Below are 12,733 nucleotides of genomic sequence, written 5' to 3' on the forward strand. Positions count from 1 at the left end.
AACAACCCGCCATGCTGGTGCGGCGTTTTGAAGCCCGTATGCAACCTCCAGTAAGGGTCACAATCTTGGGAGGAGTCTGTGGATCTACAGGAACAAGCGCCCCCTCAGACAAACTCAATAAGGTCCAAAGGAAGAGAAGCTGGAATGTGAGGACCTCCAGGAGAGCGAATCTCCAGAACCAGCGTAATATGTCCTCCCACATCAAATACAAGAAGTTTGAAGAGCAAGTGTTTGACAAAACGCTCGTCCGGGATCTGCTCCCTAAGAGAGACCCGCTCTTTATCTCAGCTCACAATGAAGACGCGAGAAAGTTCTCTGGAACGAAGCAGGACTCTCATGGTTCATCAGGAAATGAACCTGAGCACAGTATTGAAGACGCACAAGCCAGGAGATCCAGGGACGCCCCTCCGCTTGGGACGATGAAAACAGAGGGGTTTTCTGTGTACTCCTCTGTTCAGGAATTAACAGTTTCTGCTTCACCTGCGCCCTCATATGGCTATGAGGGTAACAATCCCTTCCGCAATCAAACTCTTAGCAGAGAGCAGAAAACTGAAGACCTTACACCTTTTCAGATTATGATTGTGCTACTTTCCGGCAAGACTTGGCTTCAGTGGGTAAAACCTTCTGATCTTGTTCAGAGCCTTAAGCTGAAATTGGAAGCAAAAGAGGGGATTCCCACAGCCCTTCAACGTCTCATTCTTGAAGGCAAACAACTGGAGGACTCCAGCCCCCTTTCCTGCTATAACTTCCAGAGAAATGCGTCCATAACTCTTTCCCTTCGACTCAGAGGGGGAGCTGCTGGACAGTCTTCCTCTGCTCCAGCATTCTCTTACAAGGATGTCGTCCATGCGCAAAAGTCCAAGAATAAAACCCCTCCAGCTCAAGCTCCTAAGCCCTTCTCAGTAGACAAGCTGGAGGAAGTCTCATCCATTGAAATAAATGATCCTTCGCTGGATTTAAATCATCAGGTGTTCGCAGAAACAGGCATCATATGCAGGTTCAATGGTCTTTGGCCTCGAACAGCAGATTTATATCAGTGGATTCACTCAAATTGGACCAAGAACTGCAAGGTCCATCTTTGTTCAAAAGGATTTTTCATAGTTCTGTTTAGTAAGAACGAGGACTACCAAAGAGTCCTCTCAGATGGCCCATGGTTTTGGAATTCTGCGGGTTTATTCCTTACTCCATGGTTTCAGGATTTCGACCCTTCCTCAGCAGTCATTACCAAACTGCCAATCTGGGTCAGACTTCACAACCTTCCAGCGCACCTATGGCACCAGGCTGTCTTTGAAGGAATCGGCAATTCATTAGGTCGTTTCCTCAACGCAGACTACTCAAGAGCAGAACAAGGAATTTACACCTTTGCTAGAATCTGCGCAGAAATAGACATAAGCAGAGGACTGCCCGATCAAATAAATCTCAAGATAGGAGACTTTCATTGGACCCAATCCCTGGATTTTGAAAATACAGCCTTTCGCTGCCGAATCTGTCATCTCACAGGGCACCTTCAAAATTCGTGTCCTTCCATTCTCTCCCAGAACACGAAGGCCAACTCCAAGCCAAAGCCCAAAAGATGGATGCACCATGATCCTCCCCCATTGGATGTCTCCTCCAGCTCTGATGAAGAGGATGAGAAGTCAGACGAAGAAATCTTAGCTGATTCGCCAAAGCAGGAAACGCCAGCACCGGTTTCGACCGCGGTTTGTCTGAAGGAAAAATCAGTCCCCCCTATTTCTCAGAAGCGTTCTCATGAGGCTTCTCCTCCAGAATCTGACAAGGAGCTTTCCCCCCCCGCCCAACGCAGTCTTCAGATCTATCAAGAACTGCATAACTCAGGGGGGATCTGGATAAGAGCAGGCAAAAAGCAGGGGAAAAAAGGGCGACCAAATGATTCCACCCGAGCTGTGTAGAATCTCTGGTTTGGTCAATTTTCCCTCTTTTTCTGGTTCATGTAAGTTTCGGGGTGCTCTTTTTCTCTGCCCTTCCTGGGAGCCGAGGTGGTTTTTCCTTTCCGGCTGCCCTTTTAGCCTAAGTGTCTCTCTGCCGCCTTGCATGGTGGGCTGTCTTTTCTCTCAGTCTTTTGCTGCTAAGCCTGCTGTTTAGCGGCTCGTTTTTCTGCAGTTGCAGAAGTCTTGTACTATATTTTCTTTATAATACATATTCTTACTTACAAAAAAAAAAAAAAAGATGTTCCATGAAGGTGTATCTCCCCAAATTCCATCAAAAGCTCCAAGGCACCAGCAGAAAACTCCAACAATGTGATGAAAATCACAATGTGGAACCTCATACAAGTATGAGTTGTAACACATCTCAAAGCTATGTGGATCACTTATTTTACTCTTATAGAAAAAATGGATCCAGACTATATGTGTGACTATTTTTGAATAATTTTACCTTTCTTTTTATTCTATGATTTTCTATTCCTCTAGATTTATTAGTTACTAGAATCACCTTTTTTGTCAGACATGACTTCACAATACTCTATTCAATTTGGTGCTTCAATTCTATCTTTGAGGTTAGAATATCGTGGGGTATAGATGTCAGAATATCATCACTGCCAAAAATAACCAGGTTGCAGCAGGCATTTCAGATACGTTCCTGGCTTCCAATACTTTAAACATTCATATTCAATAAGTAATTAGATAAAACAAATTCCAGGGAGTATCATACATGGATAAAAAACCAAAGGGAAAGTGTCCAGAAGCATGGACAACAGACTACCAAATTGACAACAGACTACCAAATTCTAGCAAACCCCTTTTCTACCTTTGCTAAATTTGAGGTGAACCAAATCAGTAAGATGACCATCCAGAGGCAAAACCATAGCCATAAATGATAGTGTAAAACTTTGTCCTTCATTAATCGAGTATTAAATATTTCGAAAATTATTACATTAACATTCTTTAACTTGAACATCAATCACAACCTATATATATAGTAAGGACCAAGATTCAACATAAAAAATAACTCCTGGGAAAGTCTACTCAAATCAATACCAAAACAAGGAATTCAATAGAACTAATGCTACAAATAAATGAAACCTTTCATTAGTACAAAAGAAGTAGGATCATCTTACATGTCCTGCATTATGTCTTAACAGGCCAGAAGAAAATTCCCGTAAACTGATGTGAAGATTGTAGCCTATCACAAAATCGTTAACAACAGAGTAAGAAAAACAAGATAAGTTATTGTCATGCAAAACATTGATGAAAATGAATCAGAAATCAGGATTGATGGCAAAGTAAAACAAGATAAGATATTTCCATGCAAAACGTTGATGAAGAGGAATAAGAAATCAGGAAGCAGTATAGCAATTATCCACATCTACTCATATATTTTCAATCCTAATTACTCTAATAATATGCAGGAGATCTCAAACACAAGATTATAATAATATGCAAATCTGGCTTGGAAAGACTCGGTACCCTTTGAGATCGATAATCCGGAGTGATTATGGGAATTAAATGTACTCCAAGCTCTTTGTGCCAATGCTCCATCAAGGCTATCATATGAGCTTTCCAACCTAGAATGTCCAACTGACAATCCATTTAGAAACATGTTAAACCATATCAACATATTGAAAATATATACAATAAAATGCAAAGACGTAATGCACTTTTAAGCATCAAAAAAAAAGCTATTCATGATTGTTTTTCTATTAAGTCCATCTTTTCATGTACTCAACTTTCAAGCTAGAAAAAATTGATCCTTGTAACCTTGAAGGCAAATGAACTAGAAAGCATCTTCAATTTCCATTTCAAAATAAACAATTTCCATTCAATGTATTGGTAAGAAAGAAAGAAATTATATTTATGTCCAATAATAACCAAAATAGGTCAGTGGAACTCTAAAACCCTGTTTAGTCGATTGGAAACCTCTATAATAAGAGAGGAAACGTTTTACCCCAGTGACAGAGAACACTCATTGTATCCTAAATCTAAGCTGGCATTCCCATTCAGAGATTGCTTCAAATGGCTATACTCACAGATGTCAAAATACAGTTGAAATACTTATTTGGGTGATGCACCAGCATGCACATGGTTCAAACTGTTGCTACTTTGAATCCTTTGATGCTTCCCTCCACATTTTTCTTTTCTCAGAATATGAATGAGCACATAACTCTCCATATTAATAAAGCTAAAGATAGATGGAATCATTGTCTTTGAATTTCAAGTGTTTCCTTGGAATCCCATGGATCAAGATTGCAGTTTTTACTGTATAATCCCATGGATCAAGATTGCAGTTTTTACTGTAGATATACAGTTGGATGTAAAACTAGGATTCTTTGTCAAATCCCAATTTATTTATTACTAGCTATATAAATTTCCAATCTAATCTATCTTGAACTTTGTTTGTATTGATTTTAATGGTCATTGTGTTTTTTGCACATTTATATTCTGTTACCTTCCAAACTCTCACTTATATGTATAAAAATCCCAAGCACAAAGTGAAAACCCAAGGGCAACCTAGAGGGGCTACCAACTGTCACCTTAATAATTCCCTCTCTCACTTTTGGTTGGCTCTTCTCCAACACAAGGGGGTATCCCTAAGTAGGATTGCTAAGATTATGACAAAAAGGCTGAAGGAGAGATGAAGAGATAGCTTAGAAAAACAGATTTATGTAGTCTAGGAAAATAAAGTGGTGAAGGAGGACAAGGGACTAGTTCCTATCCAATATTGGGTAGATGGAATCAAGAGGCTACACCAAGAGAGCAATTTTAACGATTAAGAAAAATAGAGCTATGCCACAACAAGCCTTAATCTGTGGCCAAACAATGACAAAATGCACTTGGAGGGAGAACTAAAGGTGCCACACTCAAACTATGCTACATGGGTTTGTCTTACAATGAAGTATTTAACTAGAAACAACTTTATAATAGAAGCAAGTTAATACATTCAACCATAAAACAACAAAGGGATGAAGAGGGAAAATTCATCACATAAATCCCTTCCAATGTGGTACATATACCCTCTCAAGCATGTTTTTAGCAAGTGATTCCTAACAAACATCAAAAATTAGACATGACAACTATTAGCATCAAACATAAACGTTTTCCATTAGATATTCAACAAAGCTCCAAGAGGAGGGACTCCTCACAAATCCAACCATGAAAAATAATGAAGAGAGTAAGTCCTTATATAGGTTTGAGTTCTATCTCCACCTACAATAAGATAGCAATATCCAATGTCAAAACCCTAGATCTATCCTAGGGAGGAATAAACAAACAATATCCTCCAAGTTACAAACCAACAATACATAAAACAATTATAAATTTTCCAAGCCCTAGATGATTGCTGTCCTTATGATCTCAATTAAACTAATAAATTATTGAATTTAACCAATGCAGAAATCATATTTCAAACCATAACAACAATCACACAATAGTTGGAAATTAAATAGTGGAAGCATAAGACAGTTTCACTGTCACATATAGACTGGTAAGTTCTTTTTCAAAATTAGCTTTTCATTCCTTTAAAAAGACTTACAAGGAAACCTCCACAGACTGCTAAAAACCAGCAGCTGCACAATAAACAAAATCACATTGAAACTATGGTGTACGGCCTACTTGAGAGAGGTATGGCTTGCTGGAAAACAGAAAAACAAGGAATAAACTGTTGTATGGCTATATGGTTTGCTATACTACTATACAGACTGTACTTTACAAACTATATGACACAGACTATATGGATCTGTATGAATTCCATAGGACTGTACCTGTATGGACTCTTGCTGTGCCGTATGTACACTCTTTCTCTAATTTGCCCTCCTCTCCCTCTTTCTCTTGGTCACTAAACCTGCTCAACTTCTCGACTGTGTTTGAACTCTCTATCTTGACTTGTCTTTATACTTTAAGATAAAACCTTAATCTACCAATAGCCTAGGACTGCACCTACATGGACTCTTCCTGTGCCATATGTACTGCCTCTTTCTCTAATTTGCCCTGTTCTCTTTATCTTGGTCACTACACCTGCTCAACCGCTCAACTGTGTGTTTGAGCTCTCTATCTTGACTTGTCTTTATACTTTTAAATAAAACCTTAATCTACCAAAACCTAATTTCTCAATGAGATCTACAGTTGAGATTAATTCATAGTCATGCATGCAATACACTTTATCGGACTCAATGGTTAAATATAAGGCTTTCCACTTCTTTTTTTACCAAAGGGAATTACAAAATAGAATTACTTAACGAAATACCTCAAAATATGATTCACACATTCACACTAAACTTATGCAGAAATCCCTGTCCAAACTCCAAACCATATTTCTCAACACTCCCTCTTAGTGAGGAAGGAATTCTGCACCAATCTAAGTCTATCTCTGAATGCCTCAAACTTCCCTTTTGCCAAGGGTTTGGTCAAAACATCAGCTACTTATTGATCTACATAAATATATTGAAGCTTCACTGCTCCTTTCTGAACCTTGTCACGTATGAAGTGATATCTAATATCTATATACTTCAACCTACCATGACATACTAGATTCTCAGAAAGTTTGATACAACTCTAATTACCATAGTAAATGACTGTGGGATCCAATTACTAATCAAACAATTCTGCAAGTAAATTGTGAAGCCAGATGACCTAACAACTAGCAATACTAACTGCCAGGTATTCTACCTCTGCTGAGCTTAGTGCCACAGAATGTCATGTCCCTTCTCAAACACATTAGTAACAAGGTATTGCTACACAATTTTGCACATTTTTGACAAAGGAAGAGGGCCCCACACTTTCGACTTAGGGACTTAGGGGCCAAATCGATTTTATTTAGCTGCTAGTGGAATGTGGGGGCCACCCACATAGGAGTTCGAATTAGCCATTCGATATGCTTGGAGGGAAAATCGAATGGGTGGATTTATAAAGAGAGATCAGTGCTCATTTTGTTTTCATCTTTGACATTTGCAAACAAACACAGAATTGTTCACTCTGTTGTTTAGAGAGTCTACCGACTGTTTAGCCATGAGTGTCTCATGCAGGAGGTTCAACCTCTACTTCGGAAGACCATCCGTGCCCACCCTAGGGAAGTTGATCTACAAGAGTTTTCAGGAGTTCCGGGGCAGTGACACACATCAACAACAGCGCAGAGGAAGGGAGTGCATATTTCTGGGCAGTCAGGAATCACACAAAGGGAGTTTGAGACCAGGAAGGATCACACAGCTTGGCGAGAGGTGAGGGAGCTGAGGTAGCATTGTTGGACAGACATTTTTGCTAGAGATTTCAGCCAGTTGAGCCATGATTCCAGCAATTCACATTTCTAGGCTGAGAGATAGGGCAGAGGCCAGACAGCGAAATTTCGTGATGCTTGGAGAGCAACTGGGTCAGGCCAAGAGTTCATTCGGGGAGTTAGGAGTTGGATAGCAAGGGTAAACCCAGCATTTTGGAGGAGTTTGCCAGTGGATTTGCAGCCAGTTTCCAACTGGTCGAAATTGGCAACCATAGCTGGGGTGAGGTTCAAAAAATCAAAGTCAAAACCAACGAAAATCCCTTCTGGGTTTTGGCCAAGTAGTTCGAGGTTAAAAGGATATAATTTTCTGGGCAGCTTTAGTACCCATTCCAGCCATTCGAACTTCAATAGAGTAGTAGCTTTCTGGGCAGCGCAGTGCAAAGTGGTGCAGCAGCTGGGCAGCCTTCAACTCAACCCTTTTCCTACCTGGGTTTGGTCTTGCTTGTCCATTGAGAAAAGCCCAGGTGCACCATTCCATCATCTATTGTATTTGGCTTGTAGAAAATTAATAAAATGGCTCAGAAGTTCTCCATTTACAGTTTTTATATGGGTGTCTGTTGAAAATTTCGTTTTTGTATTTTGCTGCGTAGAATATTTGTTGTTATCACTTGTATTTCCTATTTAGGATCATTACATAGAAATCCACTTCTTGCTAATCTAGGATATCATCATTAATCCCAAGCTAAAGTGACACCCTAAGGTGCTCTCCTATCTGTTGCATTTCCTAATGTGTATGAGTTTGAATACCCTTGCAACTTCACTTCACCATCTCCAAGTTATATCAAATCATACTCCATTGCGCCCCCCAAATACTTGAGCACATGTTTTGATGTTGGTCAATGCTCTTGCCTTGACACCACCATGAGATAACTCAAGGTGTTCACCACAAAACACATATTTGGTTTGGTATTGACCAAATACATCAAAGAACCTATCAACGACCTATACAATGTGAGATCCACCAACTCTCAATTAGAAACGGCCACCTTATTTAGATTAGTGATCACGGGTGTGGACATAGGTTTGCAATCCTCCATCCAAAAACTCCTCAAGATCTCCAGTGCATACTTACCCTACCCAAGGAAAATCTTCCCTAGTCTCTACCAAAACTCCAACCCCAAGAAGTAATGCATTATGCCAATGTCCTTCATCTCACACTTAGCTACCATCCTTGCTTTCCTAGATGAGCTTTTATGCATCTCTAGGAAACAAGTCATCAACATAAAACACCAAAATAAACGCATCAATCCCAACAAATATGTAATATAAGTTAGTATCTGCATCACTTTTGGTGAATTCGATACTATGTAGGTATCCATTGATCTTGGAATACCATGTTAAAAAATCTATCCAAACACTACGTGAATAACTTCCTTATGATCTCACAAAATAAACTTGTTGAATCTTTAATTTAAACTTGTTGGATCAAACTTCTCCATCTACGCCCAAATCATATGGCTACCTCCTTCCTTGAAATTATACAGCCTCCACAAATATGGTTGAATTCGATTTCCCTTCACTACTATATTTCCCTCTTCTTCTTAGCTTGCACACTCAGTGAACTCCTCTATCTTTCTATGCAATCAAGTTATTGTGTGTTATTTCCTTCTATGCCCTGTCTTCATAATTTTGAGATAGCCCTAATCTCTCATTGAGATCAACAATTGAGATTAAATCCCAATCTCACTAGAGATCAATAGTGGAAATTTATATAAATCACTAGTGTATTAAATTAAACTTTATCAAACTTTTCATAACTTAAAAGGTTTTTCCCTTTAATAATATTAACTTAAATAAGGTGAATTACAAAATAGAAAGGACCTTGGATGACTTCACACACATTTGACACAAACGTGTGTGGAAGTCCTTGTCTGAGCTACAAACATCTGTTGGAAATACTGAGAGGGGGTGAATTAGTATTTCTTTTCAATTGTTACTTTTACCAGTTAGATCACTTATATTTAGAACACAAAATAGACAATAAGAATAAATGCTTTTATTAATTTCTTCAATAAATCAAGTACAATATATGTAGGGCTCCAACCCTAGGTGAAGACACTGATCTTCAATCTCCTAGGCTCCAACCTGTATTTACCAAGCACCAACTTGGACTTCCAAGGCTCCAACCTTGTCAATTTTGAGGCACCAACCTCAAGGGCTTTGTTAGTGTCAGTCTTCCCAGCCTTCCTCCAGTGATCAAACATGCTCTTACAAAGTGAATTTGAAGTGTCAAGGTCAAATTTTGTCATTTCAAAGAGTTTTCAAGCAAAATTTGGTCACTAGGCATTAGGTCTAGGGTTTGCTTTCACTCCTAAACTTGTCCAAATGGTGGTCCATGTCATCATTCAGCTGAGTGTATCATCATTCAGAGGGTTGTCATCATCATATTAGGTTCCATTGGGTCATGTTACACCTTGTTCATGCCTCAGTTGTGTCTTGGCAAGGTCATTTCCCTCTCCTAGGGTTTTGAAAACCAATTTCTCTTGGACGGTCAAGTCATCGGCAAAACTTGTATCCAGATGTTCATACACCTTCCCCTATCCTTAAAATACTCTATAAAACACTTCCCATCCCTTAGATCCGCCAAATTCCTCATTTTTGCACAAACCCTAGTTTCTAGCTACAACCTAGCAATTTTCTAGGTTTGGCCTGTGTTTTGCCCTTTTGGACCCCTTCCCCTCGCTCAATCTCTGAGATTCCACTTTCCCCTGCTTCCTAACATCCCTCCCCACTCCCAAAAATTTCCCCAAGAATTTAGAAGCCCCTTATCCCCTTCATTTCGCTTCATTTCGACAAAATTCCTTGTTTCACACATCGGGACAAGTCGCACTCAAATGATGTTCCAGAGCAATAAAAGATGAATTTTGGAAAACTGAGAGAGGTTTTTGTCCACAACATGCCAAAAAAGAAAAACCTCCTTCATTTTTTGCACAGGTGTCATGGTTTTAGAGAAATGTCAAAATTACAATCGCCGGATCCAAGGAGGTTGGCCAAGGCACTAAAACGACGGAAAAGGCCCGATCCACTCCAAATTTTGGTCAAAGCCTCTTTGACTGAGCATGGTACTTGATTGGGGACTCCCAGCCCAAATTTCAAGAAATTTGGAGAAAATTTTGTCATTTGTGAATTTTTTGTGCAATTTGCAGGTTTTTCCCATTAACGGGTCTCACCCCCCGCGCGACCCTTCATCATGGCAACTCCATTTGACAAAAACTCAGCATTTCCAGATTTGTCATGCAAAGTTACACATGCTCATGGATGGACTTGAGATTTGGTGAAGTTTTGGGCCTCCAGAAAGTCAAAAAACTAGCAAAAAATGACTTTCTGCCACTTTTTTGAATTGCAGAAAGCAGTCTTGGGAGATTTGATTTTTGACAGGGAAAATGAACTCCAAATTCAAAAATTCCAGTTGGGTTGGAAAGTAGACTCATAGACCTTTCCAACAAGCCTACTCTTGCCCAATTTGGACACCTGCAAGTGCCCCAAAAGTGGTTCCAAATGCGCGCGACCCGTCAGGCAGATTTTTCCAAAATGCACTGTACAGCTCAGAAAAACGCAGTTTGACCCTGTTTGACTTTTTGGGGTGGATTATTATGCTCTTTGATGTAATTAATGTACTTTTATGACACTTTTACTCTTATGTAACACTTCTAGAAGATTCATTCATGAAAAAGGTGAAAATTAAATGAATGAATTGGTTTCCTAGCTTATAGAGGCAAGTTGTTTTGACTGCCTAGATTTTAGTGCTCAGTTTAGAATTAGTTGAAACAGCTCCTAGAAGGATGAGCTCGACCCCTAGAGGCAAGGGAAGAGGTTGGCTTGCCTATATTATGTATTTTCTTAATCATTTTCAGAGGTTGGAAGGTTGGACTCTTGAGGGAGAAGCTATCATTGTATTATTAACTGTATCTCTGCAATTTTTGGCTAAGGAAGACCAGGGTTTTGCAATCCTCTTTGGGATTCTTGTGGACTCATGTGTTGATGGTGTATTTCTCAATGTACTTGTAAGCTTGTTATGTGACTCATTTCCTTTCTTTTACTTCTGCACATTAAACAAATGAAGTGTTAAAGTAAGAATTCATGCTTGCCATGCTCTGCTTTTAAGTTTGTTTAATTTCAATGTTTTCTACTGTCTAAAGAGAATTCAAAGTTATTGTTTGCACTCTTTAGCTCTTCACCTTTCATTCCTGACCATCCACCTCAATCAAAGGCATCAACACTGTCTCCTACCTCGCCCCAAGGAACCCCCTGCAGAAACTGTGTCCAATCCCCGCACCCAAAATTGCCCTCTCCTCAATTTGCCACCAAAAACCCAAAAAACCCCAAATCAAACCCTTTGATCAATTTACTAGCCTAATATCAGTGTTACCTTATTGGTCATCTCATCTATTGAAGATTTTACCGAGATAGACCAGAGAGAGCCTTCTCCTGCCCCGTAGGGCTAGCTACGAGGCTAAATGGTTTGATGTTGCCTTGAGGTTTACCTTTCTCAGCCTGAGGTGAAATTTCAAGTGCTAACATACTGGCGACCATACTGGGGAGAACAAATTTGTTTGTGGGTTGATGTGTTTGTTTCATAAGTCTTAGACGGAGCCTGAAGTTACGCCAGGTAGCCTTCGAAAACGCTCTTGTTTTACATCAGCGTTAGTAGATAAACGCTGCTTCAGTCCATCTCCGTGAGCTTGTGAATACAACACTTCATTGGCATTTTACCCCAGTACATGTATCAAGTACAGATCTGATTGTTGATAGTGGACAACGATCAGACACTGACAAGGCTGAATCATTCACTGGCGACTCCTTCACTGAAAACTTCAGAGATCAATGCTTCACGGTGACTTCACTGCAGGAAGATCAGTGGCTTTGAGCTTTTCAAGATGGACCAAATCACAAGAAGATATGCTCCCTTGAGCCGAGATCACATTCCAGGTTTTCCAAATAAAATTCCAAAGGTAGATTGGTCAAAGAATTTGCCTACATTTAATGATGATGGTAAGAAGGACGCTGCTCTACATCTAGTTAGATTTCATATGCATATTCGCAAATTGAAGGTGGATTTTCCTGAAGATTGCTTGATGAAGATATTCCTGGTCACTCTGGAAGGTAAAGCCCAATCATGGTATGAAAGTTTGCCACCTGCTTGTATTTACTGTTTAAAGGATTTTCATGCTATGTTCATTGAAAGATATAAGGACTCTTATCCATCATTGAATTTAGTTCAAGACTGTTGCAAGCATGCCTATAGTTTTATTGAAAGCCTTGAGAAGTTCTATGAAGATGATAATTTTATGGACGTTGAGATTATGGAGGCACTGTATGAGAATCCATTTCAGCAGCACACAGAAATCTTAGAGGATATTTGTCAAGATCAGCAGGCTGAAGATTTCCATATGGTTGAAAATGAGGAAAGAGCAAATGTTGTTTCAGATCTGTCCATAGAAGAAGACATCATGCAGGTAACGCAAGAAAGTAATGTTCCAATCTCAGAAAGTGATGATGATAAATCAGA

General features: G+C 39.5%; 1 protein-coding gene across 2 annotated transcripts in view; it reads right to left on the minus strand.

Annotated features, from left to right (window-relative positions):
- The window catches only part of LOC149168728 (Mitochondrial inner membrane translocase complex, subunit Tim44-related protein), a 453,829-nt gene that overhangs the window by 397,504 nt on the left and 43,592 nt on the right, over positions 1-12,733 (minus strand). For both annotated transcript variants that reach the window (XM_089428390.1, XM_089428389.1), the window contains exons 2-3: positions 3,426-3,536; positions 3,077-3,141 (exon numbers count right to left, since the gene is read on the minus strand). In XM_089428390.1, the coding sequence (XP_089284516.1) occupies positions 3,077-3,141; positions 3,426-3,536 (176 nt within the window). The remainder of the gene's footprint in view (positions 1-3,076; positions 3,142-3,425; positions 3,537-12,733) is intronic.

The sequence above is a fragment of the Pinus tabuliformis genome, chromosome 4_2, assembly GCF_031772625.1.
Source record: "Pinus tabuliformis cultivar Carrire ecotype Pingquan chromosome 4_2, CPIR1, whole genome shotgun sequence".
NCBI classification, from domain to species: Eukaryota; Viridiplantae; Streptophyta; class Pinopsida; order Pinales; family Pinaceae; genus Pinus; species Pinus tabuliformis.